We start from the raw sequence: 18,042 nt of genomic DNA on the forward strand, positions 1-18,042 counted from the left end.
TAAAAACTTACAGTTAATTTACTGCCCCTAATTATTATTAGTGAGCTATAAACTGGGATGTCAATAGCTCTGGTGTAGAACAGAAATTATATGGCTACTTTTGGTGGACACTTCTTAACCCTGCATATATACCACCTTCATTATAAGCCCTGACCACACTACATACTCTACAAGGCAGTTTAATTGGAGGGAGATAGCACAGAAGGTGCCAAAAAAAGAAGTGAGCTGTTGTTCCCTGTTCTGGCCCCAGGTTGTTAATGAAACAGCATCTTTGTAATACTCAAATCCTAATATGAACATTTATCATCCCCTGCGATTCTGTGTAAGAGCAAGGACAACAGTTTTCTTGAATTTGTGCCACAGCATTGTTTTGTGTATCGAGGTGAGACATTTCCAGTAAGTACACACAACACTAAGGGGAGAGAAGAAAAATAAGAAGAGGGAGAGAAGCATACACACAGAGACATGACCTGCAACAACATGTCTCTGCTTCAGGTATTTGTGAAGAGTTACTGGTAGCTGCACAAAGATAACCTATGAGAATGACCATATATTCCTATAGGTTATTATTTAATTTAAATACTTCCAAAAGCTAGGCAACTAAGTGATCAGAGCAGTTGTGGCAGTAGATATTAAAATGAGGCCTTTCTATATCACAGCCTGAGATTTTTATTTCTTAACCACTTTTCACATGAAAACAAGAAAGATTTACCAACTAAAATACTATCTGGCATAAAGTACTACAATTTCAGAACTGTATTACAAGATTCTATATTCCATTGATCTGAGTGACTGATTACGAGGTTACCCCCCAAAACCTATTTGATATTTCATGTAAATGCTTATTTTCTGTAAGTCATCTGCAGCACTGACCATGAAGAAGGCCCATTTCCAAATCCATATTTGGGAACAGCTCTATTAATATAACAACAATGACTCACAGAGTGAGTTCTAATGAAATCTTCTATTTGGAAGCATTACGTTTATAATACTTTCCCCATATAAGGCTTACAGTTTAAATCTTTATTCATACATTGTTAATGAATATAAAAATACTTAACTATTGTTGAATGCTCACACATGCAAAAAAAAACCCAAAGAAAACACAGATGAGATCTTGTGATGTAGGACAAATGCTACCAGAACAGACAGGCTGAATACAGAGGACAACAGTTACAAAAGTAATACCCACATTAGCTATAACAGAAATACTACTCCTGAAAGTGAAGATTAACGCAAAAGATTTGGAATTACAATTCTGGAAGTAGTTCAGTATTTTGAACCATATTTCTATCTCCCTCCACTTGGCAAACATATTGCAACCTTCTCATATAAGGTGGACAGTAGCAGGACAGTAACAGGACATAAGTAACACCAAAATGTCATAGAATTGCTGCAGATGGTAAGTTATTGTCACCAGACAGTGACAAGAAGCCCACTGTCAGCCCTGCTGCTTGCTTTCAAGACTCTTGTGTTCATCATCACTCTGCTTCTCCAGGTTTTGACGGCTCCCCATCCCTCTCCAAAGTTCCTACAGGAGAAGCAACAATAAGGTAAAGGGGGGGCAGAGGGGTCTTTCTCAGGCAAAGCACTGGGAGTACAGCAACCAGAACCTGCACTCATGAACCTCCAAGGCACAGATGACACAGCAGTGGTCAGCAACAGCCAGCAGTCCTTTCTGTCATCCCTGCACACACTGCAGGAACCCTCCTCCGAAAAATAACATAAGGGACATTTTAATGACACCTGAGAAGCCAACTCACTTTGTAACTGAAGCGTGAATGAAAACCACTGCCAGCTTCAGAAAATGGAAGAGCAAGCTGTACTGTGTTACAAACGAGCACAAAGGGCTACAGCTGATGAAAAAGTACCAAGATCACCTCAAGTGAGGTGGAGTTCAGTCAACACTGCTGGCCTACATTTTTTTAAGCATCTTGGCTTACTTTTTTTTTTACACCATATAGCATTCTGAAGAAGGCTCTCCAAAAACGGATTCCCTATCCAGCGAAAACTGAAGTGGATGATCTACATTTTTGGCCTTAAACTGATAAATCTGTGCTGTGCTTTCCAAGGATAACAGTCTCTATTGCTACCCTTAGATTTTCCCTTTTTTCTTGTGATATGGATGTGGTAATTCGGGAGGACTGTAAAGCAGTTCAAACAGCTGCTTCTCCTCAGATAAGGTATTTGGGTGTTCATACTATGCTGTCTGCCAGATGAGCTATTTCAACAAGCTTTCACAAGCTGTTGGTCACATCCCTTAGTGCTAGTTTTCCTTCATTTGCAACAATGCATACTAAAAAAGCCTTTGAAGCAGGCTCACTATGCTTTTTCTAATTTGCACTTTTTTGGGCAAAACAAACAAGATAGAACTTTTTCATCTTGGCTTGCTTTGCATCAGTACAAGATGGAAGAACACAAGAAAAATAAATGCTTTTTCAATTTCAGTGCTTGGCTCAAAATCAACAGGCATTAGTTTAAAGCAGTGGGTTGGAGCAGAGGAACCACAGATCATGGGGCCAGCAATATTTTTATCAGAGTCTGCTGAGCATCCAACTAATCATTAAGATGTTCCTAAGTATGTTGTCTCCCTCCAATTTGAATTATTTCAAGGCATCAGTTACTTCTGCCTTTGACTGTATGTACCTGAAGGCATTTATACATAACCCTGAGATGAAAGAAGAAAGAAGGAATAGAACAGTCTCTGCAGAGCAGAACTCAAAGAGCATTTTCAGAAGGGCAAGGGCAACACTGAGCAGGAGAAGTGAGATGTCAAACTGTTCCAATTCTCACTTGGAACACCAATATCACAAGGTAAACACGAACTTCTCATGACTGAGCAAGGGCTCCTCAGCAGCACAGGCACTGACTGAGATGCTGCCTGCAAAATGCATTTTCAAAGCTTTCATCCCTGTCAGATTTCAGAATGCATGATCTAGCTATGTTCCTTTGTCCCAGGAAAACATGCCATGCAGCAGTTATTCAGCAGTGCAAAGTCAGGTACAGTAATGATGATAAAAAATAATTAACATTTAAACATTTAACCTTGTGCTACATATCTGTATATGCTGTCCAGTTTCCATAACCATGAGTTTGGGATGGCCACTATGCAGGAGGTGGAGAGATCATTGCTTAGTTTTAAGTCATCTTCAGATAGCTGACAAGTTTCTAAACCTGCACTGATTTAGAAAAGAGCTGTCAAAACTGCCATGCCAAGCAGATGAGAGTGATGAGGCATCATGTTGGCTCACTGACCAGGGTCATCAGAAATCCCAATTTGGGAGCAATTTTATACTGATAAACAGTCTACTAGGTAAACTATGATATTTAAAACAAGGCCAGCAAGTTGCCAGCTGTCCAAAAGAGCACTTCTAAAATTGCACACAGTAGCAAAGCTTTCCTACAGTGGGCATGTCCATTGCAAGTGTAAACCAGCACAGGCACAGATTCGCACCACTACAAATGTTACAGGAATGCGTAGGCTCATATATTATGATTCTAAAAGGCACAGGAAGCTTGGATCACACCACCAAAGTTCAAGCTGCATACTTGTTTTGGGTGCATTGAGGTCACATCTTGCGAAGTACATGCTTTGGATTTACACCCTTCCTTAACTCATTAGAGGAAAAAGAGGAAATAGATGTCTAATAAACATGTCTAATATTTGACACCTTAGCCGTGTGCAAAGACTTGTACTGCCAGTAATTCCAAATGCTAAAGGGACAAGACCCAAAAAAAAACCAACCCCCCAAACCACAAAAACACAGACACATTTAGAAAAAGAAAATTATGCTGAAAAGATTACAGTGCCAGTGCATTTCTCACTGTCAATAAACAAAGCACCAAGCAAATAAAGGGATATCTCCCAAGTTACAATGACCTTCAAAAGAGATCACTTATAAAAAGAAACTTTGCAATGCAAAGAAATACAATCATATTCTAGGTGAGCACATAACAGCAAAGCTGATTTAACAACACTGTCAAAGAGATGCTGGCAGTTAAGATTTCTACCTCAGCTTCACAAGATAAGGTAGGTCTCCTAACTCAGTATCCTCTGACAAATCTCAGCAAACAAATCCCTGTCTCCACAAATGTGTCACCATTATCCACTTCAAAAAGCAAGAGCACACATGCCCATATCCAGTGAGACCTGCTGCAAGAATACCTATAAATCACTGTTTCTAAATGAAACTCTGGATTTTAGTTGTGTTTACAGTTTATATTTGTACAGTTCTTACACTAGTATCAACTGCTTTACAGCAGAACAGAAGAAAGGCTAAGCAGCAGGAGATTTTTGATAGTATTAGGTTTGAAAACATTTTCAAGTATCTTAGCTCCACTTGCAGTCTTTCTTCCCCTTTATGAGCTTCTAAGTGCAATCAGAGCCTGATCAAATCATACCAAGGAAAAAACTAATTGTTGTGATGGCTCTTGCTACAGTTCCTTGCTTACAAGCAAAATTAAGAGCAAGAATCAAGATTTTCCTTAAAACTGGATCAAATATCTTTAAGTGTCAAAGTCAGAACTATCAACAGGAAAAGTTAGCATCTTTTTTCAAAAGATGTATGGGTCTTCACATAACCCCTGTATCTTAGAGATTGGGCTTCTGCAATCACTCCTTTTAGTTGCCTCATCCAAGATACCAGAATCACCTAAAACAAAAACACCATTGAGAGCTTGATTAATCAGTATGTGAGAACTTAAAGATTAAGGCATAGTTTATTTACTTTTTAAGAAGATCTGGATAAAGTACATGAGTACAAGTTGCACTTTCAGAAGCTGAGGGTTTAAACAGAATTCTTGTTCTCCCTCACAGGTTCTAAGTTACACCTTTTAATGTGAACTTACTGGAAGTTCAACAGCTCCAGTTTACAAAATAAAATCCAACATAGTAGGCAGGTCAAAGTGACCTTTGATGTAAAGAATCCTCTCCTATTGCTCCTGATGCATAACCTTTTAACCATTATTAAATATTTAGTGTGCCACCACCTTGTCTGATCTGGAGTATACTCAAGTGAGTTTATCACCATACTCTGCAGTTGTATCTCTGAACACGCTGATTATTTTGAGGTACTCACATTTGGCTGTACAAACTACCCACTTTAATTAAAAAAAAGAAAAAAGACAAGCTGACAGAATTCATGCACTACATTCAAAGATTAATCCTGCAGTAGTTATGTCCCTGACATGCACTTGTACCTGCTGCAGCTGCATTTGTATCTGCCCTACAACATTCCATGCCAATCAGCTCCCCTCTCCTCAACTGACCTGCGCGAGAGGGTGCTGCTCCACCTGTCAAGTGGAACACACTGTCCCAAACAAAAACCCCTACAGATCAAAACAAGCCTTTCTGCTGACATGCCAGAAGTTTAGGCTAAACAGGAAAACACACTTGAAGCTCTTTTTCCATTACCTTGCATTATTAAACCATCTAGGGAAGAGATAAACATAAAAGGAATTTCTTTAATTAGATAAATTCACTCCTCAGCATCTGTTGTTTAATAGAGCAAAGCACATCAGCATGTTAGAATCAGATAATATTAGAGTCTCCCACAAACTCACAGCTGAAGCTTCTTTTCCATGCAAGCATCTAGGTGCCACTGGTTTTACTTACTGTAATACAACACTTCCAGTTAAATGCTTGCTGTAAAATGCAATGCCAGGTATGCACTGGGCCACAACAACTGAAATTCCTTAAAATTATTATACAGCATCCTGCAAGTTAGAACAAGGCAGAACAGATGCACAGGATGATACTGCCCAACTTATTTCCCTGAAGTTCTATCCCATACATTCATTTTTAATAAACCTCAAATCAATTAAAGATTGTGCTTCCCGTAAATAAAATCTGAAAACTTTCTTTAGCATAAGCAATATCCATTACATTTTGCATTTTACCATCATTTCTTAATTGACTCTCTAGATTAAGATAATCTCTCAAAGGATCAAAAAACTGCAAGAAAACCCAAGTTAATGCTAATATATTCTTAACCTCTCTCTACTACAAACTCAATCCCACTGAGTGACAAACTTATCTTGCAGCTTAAAAGCAAATACTGTAGGATGGTAGCTTTCAATTATGTCTGATTTTGCATGTAGTCAGATAATGGAACTTACATCACAGTTATAAAACAACCCCTAAAGATAAGGCAGGAATACATTAGTATCCATCTAGTTTGCCTTTAAAAACCTAATCCAAATCAAATCAAAAACAAAACAAACAAAATCACAACAAACAAACAAAAATCACCCAAATTTAAATATATGTTGGCAAAGCAAAGGACCCTTCCTTCCAAGTGGCACTCTCCATCCAGTGTAGGCAAAAAACAGTGCAGACCATCTGAACACTGCCAAAGCCCTTCCTATATGATATGCTTGGTCTTCTATTTGCCTCTCTTATGTAGAGATTTCCAACCAGGTGCACAATGGACCATCAGTTTAAAGCAGCTAGGCAACTTTGGGCTAGTCTGCACACTTGTACTCTATACAACTGGGTTTTTCAGGAATGAAGCACTAAGCCGTGAAGCACTGATCACAATGCTTACTCATTACAGAAGGTTAAAAGCAGCAGCAAAATAAAATGACAGTGCAAGACAAACAACTTCCTACATTTGTCAAGTCACCTGCCAGGTACGAAGGAACAGTGAACACTGCACTGTGGAAATACAGGTCATCTTCAGTTCAGGTATGCGGTGCTGAGAAATAAAATTTACATCATAGGAAGACACAAAAGAATCTGCTTTAGTAAAATCAAATGCAATTATTAAAAAAAAATACTGTCACCTGAAAATGCCCTATTTTCAGTTTTACAAAAATATTCCTTAAACAAGGAATATCTAGCTAGTTATCGTCTTTCCAGTAATGGTATATTTTCTGTTTCTGATATTTAATCCTCTCATATTATTAAAGAAAAAAAAAAAATCTTTCTTTAATAAAGCATCGGGGGTGGGGGAACAACACAAACCCCCACAGAGCCAGTATTTTCAAATCCAGTATTTTCAAAACCACAAAACTAGTAAAGTAGCTCAGAGAAGTTTTAAGTATTTGAAACTAAGCTTATTTTTTAGACTGACAAAATGTAAAATCATTTGTATTCCCTATCGGGGAGCATCACATTTAAGGAGCTGAGCTCTTGTTCTTATAAAGAGCATAGGATGTTTGCTTATAAATACTTAAATTAATTACCACCGGCATTTCTTCTGGAATCACACAGTTCCTCCTCAATTTAACACACAGGCAACTCTAACCTGCCCCCAGAAAATGCGTACACTTTAAAAACAAACGTAATAAAAAGCAGAACAATGTAAATGAGCTGCATATTTCATATGCTGTGATCCTCTGCTCTTTCTGAGACAAAGGACTTGGTCATTATTTCATGTACCCCGTCACTAGAAAAATAAAGGCTTCTGTTTTCACGTGGTTTTAATGATGAGGATTCAAAAGAGGATGCAGGCTCACTCTTACCCATTCAGTGTGTACGAACCATTCCTCTTGAGTCTCATACTCGCAGATAACAATCTTAGGAAAAAATCCAGAATGAGGTGGTTTGTCCTCTGCTAGACCAGAATACAGGCACCTGTTTGGTGGTTGTGCTTTTTGTTCACCAGGGGACCTCTTTCCTGTTTCTCTGAGTCATCAGTGAGAAACAATGCAAAACCGGCACCAGAGCCACTTAGCAGGAAGCCCAGAGGAAACTGCCTGCAGCCAGACCAGAGTCTGGAGGTGTAAAATCTCCCCAGCACACGTCTGACAAAATCCCTGCTGCCCACCAAGGAAAAGCAGAAAATATTCACGGAGAAGGGGTTTTATAAAATACCTTAACCACTCCCTCCATGTGCAAGAATAAATCTTGTACAAAGATGTTTTATCAGTGAGCTGCTTTTTCCAATTAGTCTCAAAGCAACTTCAGATCTATTCCCTCCTCCTCACGAGCCCTGTTGTGACTATCAAGTAGTCAGCACTACCCTCGGAGCACAAGGCAATTAAACAAGAAGCCTTAAATAACAAATACTCAGACCCTGTGGGTTTTTTTTTCCCCTAATATCAAGCTGGAAACTACACATGTGGAAAGGGACACACAGCTAGTGGTTAAGAGGTTTATTTTCCCTGTATAAAGTTAAAACCAAGCAGATCCGAAGTCATGCTCCAGCACTGCAGCGAAAAATACCCCGCAGCAGTCCAGTCCTGGGCAGGCTGCCCTGCATAAATCACACGATTGCACTGTCTCTGATGAGGCTGTTTTCCTTCCTTTCTCTGCACCCTACCATTCCCTGATAGATGTGAACTAAAGAGCTGCACAGCTTACTGCCTCGACCAGAGGGGTGAATCTACCACACAAAGCAAAAATTGCTCCAGATAATTGTTGATCATTTACTGTCTGTGAGCAAATAAGCACCGACTCAAGTAATAAGTCACACAAAAAGCATTTTTAACAATGAATATTGAAATGACTGTCACTTGTGCCCTAGGTGAAACTGCTCTGGCATAACAGGAAAACTGCATGCTACTCAAATACAAAGATTAAATATTTGCTACTTAGAGGAAAGCAATGGGTAAGGTCCCACAGAACTCCAGCCTGAGTACAGCATTATTCTGTATTTTAATGGTCGGAATATCTAAGGACAATGTGTTTGTCAAGCTGCATTCCATCTTGATCCCATCTTTGCAATGTTCCTTCAGAGCTGTCATCTGAACATTTAAGTTAAAGAAACCCAGCCTAAAAATAGGAGAATTGCTTTATTTCTTTCCAGGTGCCTGAGATTATACAGGTAGGTGGTAACCAAGTATACCTATCTAGGGGCTGATTAAATCACAAGTGTTGAGAGAAAAAAGGGTTACAATGAATTATAGGCTGCAGAAATCAACAACATCGTACTGCTGAAAAAGGCAGTGAGACTGAGCTGTACAAATATGCTACATCTGCAAGACAGAAAGCAATTCTCGGCATCTGTCAAGCCTCAGCTGGAATACCGTGCCCAACCCTTGGCACCCTAGTTGAAGATAGATGTCTTCATTTAGCTGGAGCCCAGAGAGCACCAAGAAGAATATTATCTATCTCACAGATGAGAAAAACGAGGGAGGAAAACAAGGTAAAACCTTCCAAGAAAGTGGAAGCTGGTGTAAAGAAAAGGGAAACAAAATGTTCTTTCTGCTCTACCCATCACAAAGGGGCTTGAATTAACTAGGAAACAAACCAGGTCAGTTTAGATTTTTTTGTTTTTAAGTACAGGAATAGATTACAGAGTCTACATGCTTGCAGGCCTTTGAAATGATCTTGCTCCCTAGCTGAGGACTGAATAGTTGGCCTCCTATAGCTGTGTCTCATCCCTAGCTTTCTATGATTTGCTTCCCATGGAAGAAAGAATGAAAACTGTGCTGTGTAACCACATGAGGCAAACTAGATATCAGCACTTCAGATTGTTTTCTCTCAAAATAAATTATACTGGCTGGGACTGCAATTAGGTGCAATAAATTACTACCACAGTGGTAGCAGCACTCTGCTGTTATTATACAATTGGGGGGGGGGGGGGGAGAGAAGAATCATACTTCAATTTCTTCTCAACCATCAACTTTGCAAAGGTTCTACCTACATGCTGGCTGGCATCTCGGCCTGATTCTTGCAGTTGCTATGGTCAGGCTCTGATGTCCCTCAAGCAAGTGAAGATTGACCGTGGCCACACAAAAGCTACAAGTTAGGTCCCTGCATGCAGCTGGATAAAGCTGAGGCACATTCTTGGAAGCTTATCAAAGAAAACTAGGATGATTTGCTTGGTTAACAATTTAAAGAATTAAAAATAGTTAAAGCTAATAAACCAAAAGAATATATGTACAGATAATTTCTAAATGCTCTGCAAACCCAGAATCAAGCAAAAAAATGAACTCAGTTTTCTTCCTTAAAGACAGGATTTCTGGAGAGTTTGTCTTAAACCCAGGCTCAGAGTAAATCCGGTAAGTCTTCAGTTTTCACTGAAATAAACCATGCCTCACCTAAAAGACACATCTGACAGTAAAATTAAATCATATATGACACTGGGGGGGGGGGGGGGGAGGGGGTTGGGTATCTACTAATTTGCACTGGAAGTGCACCAGCAATATGGAACACAGGTCATAATGTGGTATCTGATGCCTACTACATAATAGCAATTGACTACTATTGTAAACTGCAGAATCTCAAATTCTGTAATTTTAAAAAAGCAGATCTTCCCACAGCTTTTTAAAGCTTGTTTCTGGATGCAAAATTTAAGGGATGTATCCACAGATTTTCTGATCACTTTGGTTTTACTGGCTACCTCATTTCTTAACAATAAGTTTCAGCATCCTGCTGCTGCAAGAAGCTGCTGTGTTGGTTTTTTTTCCAAACTCTACTTCTGCTGAAAAGACATCAATGCTTTTTTTCTTTTTCACTCCCCCATCCTCTTTCAGGGATTACAGCAGCACAAGGGTATGTGTTCTTTAACATCTCCATCTGAAAACTATTATAGGAAACCAGCAACTAAATATAAACTGCCCAATCAGAGCCAGAGCCAGCCACACTGATGCTAGGATCCCAAAATGCTATCATGGACAAAAGAACTTACCACAGAAACACAGCTAAGGCCTACTTGCCAACACAACTGCTTCAGAAACAATGAATTCCTGCTTCGGAGAGGTCTTCTGGAGAAATGTGTTTGGTTTACAAAGATAAAAACACCCTTATTTTTAGTCAACATGAAAATAAATACAAACTCGCTGAAGTAGGCAACTCCATGGTGAGGCAATATGATATACACATTATCTCCTACACTATTCAGCTAGCTGCACCTAAAGAAACCCTTTTCTCTTCTCCCTACACGTACGCATTCCAGAGAGCATACACAAGCTGAATCATCATTACTGTGGTGAAAACGCATGGGAGGAGGGAAAATACCTTTATGTCTCCTTAAGATCCCTTCTGACAAATAAAGCATTCTTAACAGGCCACTTCTCTTTTATTCCCTTCCCCAAGCAGAATCCATAAACTTTAGTATGGATTATTTGTTCTAAGGCTAAATATTCATCTAACCACTGCTCTGTTTCTGAGGAGAATTTCAACAGGACTATTTGGCCCAGTAATTCTGGACATTAGCTCAAAGTACAGTTCTTTAGATAACAGAAATTAGTATGGATGATTTACCATTTTCAACCATCTCCCAGCTACTCTGTGCTTTGAAAACAGTATTTAAAAGATCTGTTTCAATTACTACTAAAAAAAAAAAAATCTCCATTTAATAAGGAAATGCACATGTTAAGTAAAAAGCTGGGTACAGAAGAGAATAGCTAGTCCTCTACTACTTGGAAAGACCTACAGTACACTCAAAACTTAATTATTTGTCCAGGGAGAGTTTTGCATATGAATGAAGCATCTTTCTACATCTAAAAAGAAACACTCGCTAGCAACCTCAGTAATACACATCTGGTCAGGAAAGAGAGGAGACAACATACCCATATGTACCCTGTTTGCCAGAGCCATGGCTTTTCACAAGTGTTTAAGTTACTTTTACAGCACTTAAGGTTATTTTATACATGTATCCTTGACCCATTCCCTACAACAGTTTTGAAAAATCTATTTGAATTTGTCATGCTATTGAAGAGAACAATTTACACCCTTTTCTTCCAGAAAATACCCACAAACCCAGTGTTTAACCTTGTTTTCTACTGCCTTGCATCATAACTTGCACTTAGAGGCTGGCCAAGTTAATTCTGAAGATAATCAATGAAGCACTAAATTGTTACAAGAAACAAATTTGCATTTACTTTACTGGTCTGATTACACACTTACAGCAGTTTGTATTAGTTCATACAACACCCAGGGCACCAAACAGTGGGTCAGTCAAGTTCAGTTCTACTTAACTACATAGCTAATTCAGGCTTAAACACTCAGAGAAACTAGGATCTTGCATGTCAACACCTGTATAGAGAATGAAACGATAAAAGAGGAGTACGAGAACAGGAAAATTTACTCTAAGACATAGCTGGAAATATATTTTTCCCAAAATTCTGCTAATTCATTTGACACATGAAGATAGTGCTGCCTCAGCTTCAGAGCTGAAGAGATTTCTTTGCCAAAGCTGTAAAGAAATCCCATTTCAGTGAGGGTTTTGGCTTACTATTGAAGAAAAAAAACCTGTGCAGGGACACTGCAGTTGTCAATATAGAAATGAAAGCCATATCCCATTCCCTGTAAAAAAACAGAAACCTGTAACAAATAAGAAGTCTTTAATTTGCTTCTTAAGAGGTTTTTATTAAATGAATACAGCAGCCAGTCGTGATGTAAGGCAAAGATGACAGCAGCACTGAAAGGGTTATTGCAAGCACTTCCTAATAAGCAAAACAGGACAGCATTGGAGAAAGTTAGAGAACTGAAATAACAGAAAAGCAATCCGCCTGGAAACGGAAAAGGGTGGGTGAGCAGTCTCTGCCGGACAAGGGCAAAAGCCGAGGTTTGTAAATTTAGAACAAAATACACACCCACACAAAACTCCTCAAGTACGAGGACAGGAGAAGGGAAAAAAGCAGCAGGGGAAAAAAAAAGCACATACAACATCATAGAATGCCTTTATGTAAATTCTGCTTAATCATTCTTAATGGACGTCTGCCCATGGCTTAGTATGGGAAAGACCAAGCTTTCAGTGTATGCCAAACTGCCTGAAATGCAAACCCTTGGCACGCCTGGCACGCTGCCTGCTTTGATCCCCCATTTTGGGCAGTTTCCTGGAGGTAGGTTTGGAGAAAATGAACATGGACAGACCACTCTTTGGGAGGGCTGCCCAAAGGAGTTAAGTATCAAGTTTGGTATCACACTTCACAGTGTTTGAGTGCATTGTTTTTAACTTACCTGAATGGATTTCTAGGCTTTAAAAACAGAGGCAGCGAGACAGAATTTATTAGTTTCAGTGTTAGAGAGGTCCCTACACAGGGTTAACAAGTGTGCTGTGGCAAAATACTGTTTTCCAGTAAAAGGTGAAAGTTGCCCTGCCTCATGCAGATGGCCATTAAGACCAGCCACGTGGACAACAGTTATTTATATAACTGTGGCAAATGGCCATAGAGTATGAAGACCCCCATTCAGATCAGCCCCCAAAACTTTGTCCATCTCAAAGGAAGGCTCATAAAGTAACATAATAAATAGTAAGAGAAGACTGATGTTCTTGGCAAGAGCAGCAGGCAGGTAATTTAGAGCAGGCACTGCCCCTTCAGTTCAAGAACAGGAAACAACTGTATGACTTACCAAAATGCCCCACCCAGTAAGTCCCAGTCGGTATAAAAGTCTCTGCTGCAAAATTTAGCTAATGATACAATCCAGGAGAAGTCTGGAAGTACCACGGAGGGAGAACAGGAGAGACATTTCTGAGAAAGAGACTTCAGCTAAACTGAGCTACATGCGACCAGGCACGTACAGATCCCCATAAAACAGGCAGAAAGAAAAAGTATTTTCTACTGCACAACTTGCTTCTTCCCTCTCTTTTTAAATTTTAAATTTAGTTAAGTGGCCACACACTAAGGTGCTAAAAGCTACAACCAATTTTTGTACTAAAAAGAGTTCAAATCCAGATTGGTTTTGTTAATAATGAAACAGTACACAGATTCCTATACCACAAGTGAAGCTTTTGCTATATAAACCTTTAATAAAGACAAAGGAAGAAAAATTCTAACAGTATTAACAGCCATTTTGGTCAAATACAAAACAAATCATTAAAAATAAGATGCATCAGGAAATACAATTGGGTAAAAGGCAAAATTTTATAAGGGAGACTGCATGCTATACATAGGTTAGCGAGTACAAAAGGTAAGGAGATAGACAACTACATGCTTAGTCATTAAAACACTTGTAATTTGAAACAAATGAAAAATGTCAGGCACTCACTCTCTGAATCTCCTTTTAAACTAGATTATGTGCTTGCTCTTGCACACATCTCCCCCCCACCCCAGTGTCCTCAGAGATTCACTTACCTCTTATCATTACTATCCTTGTAACTGCTCCTCTTGCATTAGGGGAACAGAAATTCACTTAAGTCCCAAGTTCAGACTGAAAACACAGATTCGTAGTGCCAAATATTATAAATTTAAGAAAAGTATTTACTTTTAAAGTCTAACATTTACACCTGCAAAAGATGACAAATCTGTCTGTCATTAAGTTGTTCTTTTGCTGTTCCTAACTTAGATGGCACTGAAAGATCTGTGTAAAGATTCTTACTTGGGAAGGGAAATCTTGATCATCAACTCCCTGGAATTCAGCATGCAGTAAAAATCTAAACAAATGAACGCTTCTGCACTCATGGAATATAGTTGGCTTTGGCCAAAGGAGGCAGACATAGGACAACACAACAAAGTTTAGCAAAAAAAGAATATAAAGCCAAACGTTACAGGAAGACAACCACAATCAGAAGCTTTATGCTACTCTGTCAGTTGCTGACGGGTTGGTATGAAAAGATAACAGTGGAGAACTGAACATTTCAGCATAGACTCTGATCATTAAAATTATAATTCTACATTTATAGACTAACTTAGCAGACATGCTTTACATGATACAACTTCAGAGAGAATCAACTACCTCAAAACCAATAAATACACTACTATTTTTGCAGATCATTCTGTAGTATTCTAAATTAACACAGATAATACAACAGCTTCTCTGAAATTAAGTGGAGAGTGAAAAATATCATGTGTGTCAATGGCAAATACAGCAACATAAATCAGTTGAACGCTGGCTCTTTCAGGTGATTCTAAATAAGCTCTTGCCAAGCTGGATTTCAGCTGCTGTTACCTGCATTTTTGCAAGACCCCAAATGTCTGACAAAAAAAAGTCTTTCTAGACAAACCCCAGGCATAACCCCTGTCATCCATCCTTCAAAAAAAGGCAAGAATACTTCACCCCAGTCAAAGTATTTCAGGACATCAGAACATTAACATTTATATAGCACTTCGGGATATTCTTACAGCACTTGGGGAAAAGACCACAACCCCTGCAGCCTGTCTCATCTCAGTGATTGTTACAGTCATGAGAATGGAAAAATCCAGGACTAAACAGCTATAAAGTGGAACAAATAAATGGAAACAGTTTGGAAACAGAATCAGAATCTCAGTGCTGTTTCTGTCTCTGTACATTACCGGAGATAAGGCACACAAGGTATCATCTCTATTGTGCATTTTCATTGCATTAGGTAAGGCACAGCAGTGAACATCAAGTAAAAATCTAGTTAGACCAGAATACTGGACTTTCAAAATCTGATAGTTGGTAGCTATAAATGACTCCTCAATACTTAAATGTTCTGCAGCCAGGAATAAAGTCTGCTGCATTTAGTTAGCTCATGTCTTCTGCTTCAGAATCTCCTTTTCCCAATGTGTAAAATGGCCATAATGATACTTCAAGAAGCATTTGGGCAGCCAGAAACTGAGAAGATACAAAGTCTAGTTTTATGAGTTGAACTGACTTATATAAAGCCAGGCACCAAATGAAAGAATAACAAAATTCTGAAAACCTCAGCTGTCAATTAGAATGTCACTGCTTAAGCCTCATGCCTTTCAAAATACTTCTTACATGAGAGAAGCTGCACTTCAGCTCTGAATAACTGCCCTTCGTTCTCTCTTCTATATGCATACACATCTACTTTCTCTAAAGATTTTTGTTGAACATAGAGCTCAGCTCTCAAAGCAACATTGTAGGCAATGTGTGATTACTGGATTCTTTATATTCTAACCATTATCAAGTTAGAAAAAATTGTACACCAGCCACTAAATTCCATCCAAACTCTACATGACTGCTGCCTGGCCACATTTCTAGTTTTACAGACTCCCACTGAGAAGTAGTCTATCTAGCTTGTGTGACTGCCTTACAGTCCAAGGCAATCCTTAACTCCTCACTTACATTATGTATCCCATCCTATACACAGTCATATCCTAAAAGTGTTTTAACCTAGAAAGCTGATCTTAAATACTCCCAGAGGTAAGGCAATATACTCCTTCAGCAGCCAAAAAGTGATCTGGTAGAACAAAGCAAAATAATCCTGTTTTGGGAATGAAACATTTTCTTCCTGTCAAAAGATGGAGTGACTCAACATTAAAAGCAGAATTTCTAAGTTACCACCAGAATTTTTATCCTTTTACTGTGCCATTACCTAGAAGACCAGCTTAAGGGGAGTGACTGATCTTGCTGCAAAGACAAGCTTCAATGAGAGAACCAGGTTTTGGCTGAAAACTGAATAACCAGGAAGCAACTCAGTTTAAATTTGAAATAGTGCCAAATTAATGAAGCCACAGAACTTCATATGACAGGTCAGAGTCGACTCAAAACCACCATGTTTTTCAGGTAGTGACAGCTTTTCATTTGAACGGCTCATGAGTGTTTCTGAAAGACTTCTAACCATCATCAATCAATTTAGCACCACATACACCTTCACATGTACATATGACAGTCAAATACGATTTCTTTCAAGACTATCTAAGGGTACATACCATATATAGCCTACTCTTTCCCCACAACGAGTCTCTCCTGCCAATGTATTCAGCTTGCTTACTTAAGACTGCACTTGTGTTACGCTTCCTTTTTTACATTTCCATCTGTACTACTTCCAGGACTGAAAGGGAATACTAAGACTACAGTAGTACGTTTCAACCTCATTCATTGTGTTTCACTGAATCACAGAACAGTTGATACTGGAAGGGACTACTGGGGGTCATCTAGTGCAATCTCTCTGTGTGGGCAGGGTCAACTTAAAGCACACGATTACTCAGGACTGTGTCCAGATGGCTCTTGACTACCGCCTGGGAAGAAGACTCCACAACCTCTCTGGGCAACCTATTCCAATGCTGTCATCCTCACAGTAAAGAAATTCTTCCTCATGTTCAGGTGGAACTTCCTGTTTCTTTACCTGTATACGTCCACTAGAGCATGGCTTAACTAACTGTGGTGGATGAAACACAGGCAATCACGGAGGCTGGGAATTTATCAAAAGGAGGCTGGGTACCTGTCTGAGCCATTCCTTCCATACACATGCTCTTTTACAGAATTTCAACTCACACAAGGGGATTTAACCTAAATCTCAGATGTACAAATGTTCAGGTTCACAACCACAGAGCTGTTAGTTTGCATTCATGATTCAGAGGAATTAGTTCAAAAGCCATCATTAAAACCACTCTAAGTGTAATTTTAGATTTCCAGCACATGGGCAAAAGAGGGCAAAAGAAATCTTACACAGCAAATTGAGAAGGGAATTCCCCTTACATGCTATTCTGGAACATCTACTATTTATCTCTTTTTTATTATTTTTATTGTTGTTATTTACTTATTCAGTTTGGACTTTTAACCCCAGTTTATGCAATTTTGCTTGAAGTTACTATCCTACAGTAATACAAGTGGTCTTGCCTACAGTGCAGTGAAGAAGACTCAAGAAGACTATGCTAATTAGCACACAATTTTCAAAAGGTCAGTTGTCACATCATTAGCCAGGCCATTTACATCTCTGCAGTATGGAGCATTCTCCAATTCTAGTCAGTGAAATGGGACAAAAATTGCTTAGGGTCAAATAGTACAGTGTGCTAAGAGCTTAAAGGCTCCAGTAGTTGGAGCAGCTCATAATGGGCCATTTTCACACTATGCTACTGTCCAGTTGACATCATCTTCTGTCAGATATTTAAAGAGACAGAGAAATCTTATCTGATAAGAAATGTTAACATTCACTTACACTGTGAGTAAATATCATTTACCGAAAAAAAAAAAGTACAGGAGCAATTAGCAAAATATGTGTGGCTGTGTCTTTGCAGTCACATAATCTAAAAGTAAAAGCATAAAGAATGTTTGGCTTCTATACCTGTCATGTCTAGAAGCAAAATCAAAGAACAGATATTAGATCACAGTATAGGTTGTCCTTGAACTACTTTAGTTCAATAGTTCAAAATTTTAAAAGTATATAGTCAGAGCAACTTTTAAAAAGATATAACCAGAGTAATAAGGTGTTTATTCTCTGAATTTTAGCCACCTGGTACATATCCAAAATAATGCACATTAAAGCAATTTGGGCATGCAAT

The 18,042-nt window shown here is 38.9% G+C and overlaps 1 protein-coding gene across 2 annotated transcripts in view; it reads right to left on the reverse strand.

The window, feature by feature from the left end:
- MOB2 (MOB kinase activator 2) overlaps window positions 1-18,042 on the reverse strand; it is a 113,621-nt gene that overhangs the window by 48,983 nt on the left and 46,596 nt on the right. The window contains exon 1 of one of the 2 annotated variants that reach the window (XM_031049085.2): window positions 7,465-7,577. The exons of the other annotated variant lie outside the window; for it this stretch is intronic. Within the exon in view, the coding sequence (XP_030904945.1) occupies window positions 7,465-7,502 (38 nt within the window). The 5' untranslated portion in view covers window positions 7,503-7,577. Of the gene's footprint in view, window positions 1-7,464; window positions 7,578-18,042 lie in introns of those variants that run through there. 2 annotated transcript variants of the gene reach the window in all.

This window comes from Melopsittacus undulatus, chromosome 4 (assembly GCF_012275295.1).
Source record: "Melopsittacus undulatus isolate bMelUnd1 chromosome 4, bMelUnd1.mat.Z, whole genome shotgun sequence".
Lineage (NCBI taxonomy): Eukaryota > Metazoa > Chordata > Aves > Psittaciformes > Psittaculidae > Melopsittacus > Melopsittacus undulatus.